This window comes from Cenococcum geophilum, assembly GCF_001692895.1.
Source record: "Cenococcum geophilum 1.58 unplaced genomic scaffold K441scaffold_91, whole genome shotgun sequence".
Classification (NCBI taxonomy): Eukaryota; Fungi; Ascomycota; class Dothideomycetes; order Gloniales; family Gloniaceae; genus Cenococcum; species Cenococcum geophilum.
The window spans coordinates 55,698-58,961 of NW_027137649.1; the positions used below are offsets into that span (position 1 = coordinate 55,698).

General features: G+C 49.8%; 2 protein-coding genes across 2 annotated transcripts; one reads left to right on the forward strand and one right to left on the reverse strand.

Moving 5' to 3' along the window:
* Positions 1 to 228: 228 nt before the first annotated feature.
* On the forward strand, positions 229 to 1,202 carry K441DRAFT_701444 (uncharacterized protein). The gene is made up of 2 exons (XM_067653339.1): positions 229 to 610; positions 662 to 1,202. Exons 1-2 carry the CDS (start codon positions 334 to 336, stop codon positions 1,009 to 1,011), a joined length of 627 nt encoding a protein of 208 aa, XP_067496670.1. The 5' UTR covers positions 229 to 333; the 3' UTR covers positions 1,012 to 1,202.
* A 334-nt stretch (positions 1,203 to 1,536) lies between these two features.
* Positions 1,537 to 2,525, reverse strand: K441DRAFT_671158 (uncharacterized protein). The gene is made up of 3 exons (XM_067650390.1): positions 2,108 to 2,525; positions 1,896 to 1,959; positions 1,537 to 1,862 (listed from the first exon to the last, which is right to left on the reverse strand). The coding sequence occupies exons 1-3, from the start codon at positions 2,154 to 2,156 to the stop codon at positions 1,748 to 1,750; spliced, it is 228 nt and encodes a 75-aa protein (XP_067496671.1). The 5' UTR covers positions 2,157 to 2,525; the 3' UTR covers positions 1,537 to 1,747.
* Between the last annotated feature and the right edge of the window lie 739 nt (positions 2,526 to 3,264).

Sequence of the window (3,264 nt, forward strand, 5' to 3'; positions counted from 1 at the left end):
ACCAGAATTCCTAAGCACAAACGATTTGATTCGGTTGATTTAATTGGCTAGTTCTTATCGATAACAGATGGACGCAAATCACCGTGCAAAGGGATAGGTAGGTCACTATCCTTGATATGGTAGTGATTAACACAAGGCCGACTGAAGCCGGTGGTGACCGCCACGGTCAACACTTATGAATTAGCGTTTCGTCGGATTCCAGTTCTTAAATATATTAACGCTCCAAATATTTGTCAAACAGAGCAGCCGTTCACTTATGCTAGGCAGCATTACGGCTCAGCCGGTGATGTATCAGCGCGCGAGGAACAAGGCTGCGCGACGTCGCGAAACTTTATGCCGAGCCAGACAGCGCGGCGACTTGTGCCCGTTGCGACCACATATTATGCACCTAATAGAATTAGCGGCTTCTGCGCTTCGCAGACAGAGGCTTCATCGGACCCATCAGTGAATATGACGAATTATTCCCAGTACGATGAGGACGAATATCGTCTGCCTGAGGGCATGACTCGCACTGGCTACGATGCCGACACGCAGGTTTACTTCTATCGTGATGCCCAGGGCAAAGTATATCAAGGCGCACCAGGCAATCAATACGGTGTCCTTCGACCAGGTTCATCTACCGTTCTTACCACCGCATTAACCTAACTAACGAAATGGACAGCCACAAACGAGCCCCAATACCCCACCGCCGCGTCCTATCTCGCAGCGCACAAGGAGCACTACGACAGCTCTGGCTATCCACGATCTCCCATGACAGCAAGTCCATCTCAGCGCCCTATACAGAATTCCACTTACAGCCACAGGAGTTCCCTGATACCTGGGATCCGCCTAGTAAAAACACACTATCCAAGCTTATCACCGCCCCCGTCTGGTCCCTCTAGCGCCGCTTCTCCCAAGCCTCCACTCTCACACCCACCGAGCGCCAAGACGGCCAAGCGGAGAGGCCCGACGCTCCCTCACCAACCTCACCAACCTCAAACACCCCCGTCCAACCTCCGAAGCGCGCTGTGACCTTAGGTAGACGCCTCACGCGGCGGAAGAAGCCAGCGCGCCTGCGGGCGCAGAGCATGAGGGAGTACATTATGAATGGGAGAGATGAGAAGCTAGATCCGCCGGCGTTCCTCAGGAAAGGGAAGGAGGATGAGAATTAGAAAGCTGGATATTAAAAGGGAGTGGAAGGGATAGGAGACACAGCGGCAGTGGTAGGCTGATAGGCAGTTATCGGCGGACAGGAGAGACTTTCTGACATAGGTTTAACAAGTGCATGTTTGACGATAAGCGACTCTAAGACATTAAACCTACACCATCCCGTCAATTCCGGTGGTTAGCGCAGCCACGTCCGCACGGCCTTACTTTCCCTTAAACAGTAAAAACACCAAAACTTCCCCTACAAAAAGGCCGTGCAGACGTGGCTGCGCTAACCACCGGGATTGACGAGATGGTGTTAGTGGCATAGGGTAAATATCCGCATCTAGCGCACGGAGCGGCCTTGGCGGATATTTCTTGCTAAACTATCTATTTACTACCCTTCCTTATTATTATTCTTGATTCTTGATTAACGACTGATATGGTCCCAATTAAGGTCCATGCAGACCACTGCCGTGATGTAGGTACAAAAAACCTCCAAGTGAGACGTGAGTGGTAATACAGAGTGTACCCATCTAGGTAGCACGCCCGTACTACATTAACGGGAAGAAAAATACCGTTAGGTCGCTGCTCTGACTCCCGTAAGGAGTGTCCTGATTGCCTATCTTGCCATGTCTACCGCTCGTACCATGCTTCCTTCTGAATTTGTAAGTGCCGTAAAATTGATATAATCCTGCCCCTGCTCCCATTCGAATGCCTTATGTATACGTATACGCCTATAGCCCTCCTGCTTGCAATATGATTTCTACCCTAAAGGAACAGCGGGACGTGTAAGAACTAGGTGTCTTGTCCTAGGGCCCCAACCTAGGCCCCCTATTCCCTATCTCCTGCATCCAATAAGTGCGCTCAGCTTAGTACTAGCAGTAGTAGGGTGCACAAAGCCCCTATACCTAAGTGCCTACGCTGCCAACAGTACCAGAGTATAGCTGGGTTGATTAAGGTATAGAGGAAGACGGAATACCGCGCGGTATGTCCAGGCTGTCGGGTAGGGTAGGGAATGAGAGGCTCATCACAGGCTTCCTAGGGCGTATGCGGTTTATTCGGTCGCTGTGTACGGCTCGTTCGGTCGCCGTCGTATGCGGCTCGTCGGTCGCCGCGTGCGGCTCGTTCGGTCGTCAGGCTGTGTAGGTATTCGTATAGGAGGAAGGGGGAACGCCGGATAAGATGCCGTGGTCGAGTAGTATTTTAGATATACAGACGTGACGGCCGAGACCGAGACGTAATGGTCGTTTTTAAAGCCTTCGTTGGGGCTCACCCTCCCAGCGAAAAAATTCTCCACGCCACCACTACATCACAGCGCCGGTGCTGCGCTGTTGTATACACGTCTCTGCGTTTGCTCTGGTAGTCTATTGGCACGATCCTGATGGAACGCCGATAGCTGCATACCAGGTTCTCGGGCTCCACCGCGTGGAGGTGTAGAGGCCGATTTTTCGGAGCCCACCCTTCCTTATTATACCTTTAAGAGTTAGGATTTTAGGAAAATATTAAGTAGCCTTTATTTCCCGCTTCAGAACGTAGTAGCTTTAGGATCGCTTAGTTTCCGAGATTGGATCCTGTCATGGGATACTTATACACGCCTACCTGTTTCCACTTATCTTAGTTAACTTATCCGCTTCGCCGAGGAATTTGAGGAGGCGGCCCCTGCTTAACTTTAGCGTGCTATAGTCCCACTCTAGTGCTATAGGCCCTCTTATGTGAACTTATGAGCCAATTAGATGGTTGCTCTAACTTATAGGTACTTATTAGCCAATAGAACGCCGGGCTACCCTCTACCACCCCTGCCACCCCTAAAATTTCTATAAAGCGTCTAAGAGATTATAGGCGCGCGTTTAGTGTAAACTGGGTCCTTTTTCCAACGCGTTTTAATTTTAAATAACTCTGGCGGCGTAAATATACTAGCTACGGTCTTAGTGCGCAATGCATTTAAATTGTAATCTCTTCTTTTATTTTAATAATTGCAACTAGCTAACCACCGTATTAGGGGGCGAGATATAGTCTTAAAGTTTAACGGCGCGTTTTTAAAACTAGTCCCTCTCCGCCGGCCGCATTAAAACAACAGCCGTACTCTACTACTACCACTCTATTTCCTTCTAAATTTATAGAGGCGCCTCTTCTACC

What these genes read in the sequence shown, in the direction of transcription:
- K441DRAFT_701444 (XM_067653339.1), top strand. Translation starts at nt 334, where the DNA reads ATGCCGAGCCAGACAGCGCGGCGACTTGTGCCCGTTGCGACCACATAT. An exon ending in ATACGGTGTCCTTCGACCAG is followed by an intron (nt 611 to 661) that starts GTTCATCTACCG and finishes CGAAATGGACAG; the next exon opens with CCACAAACGAGCCCCAATAC.
- K441DRAFT_671158 (XM_067650390.1), bottom strand. Translation starts at nt 2,156, where the DNA reads ATGAGCCTCTCATTCCCTACCCTACCCGACAGCCTGGACATACCGCGC. An exon ending in CAGCCTGGACATACCGCGCG is followed by an intron (nt 1,960 to 2,107) that starts GTATTCCGTCTT and finishes GATAGGGAATAG; the next exon opens with GGGGCCTAGGTTGGGGCCCT. An exon ending in CGTCCCGCTGTTCCTTTAGG is followed by an intron (nt 1,863 to 1,895) that starts GTAGAAATCATA and finishes GGAGGGCTATAG; the next exon opens with GCGTATACGTATACATAAGG.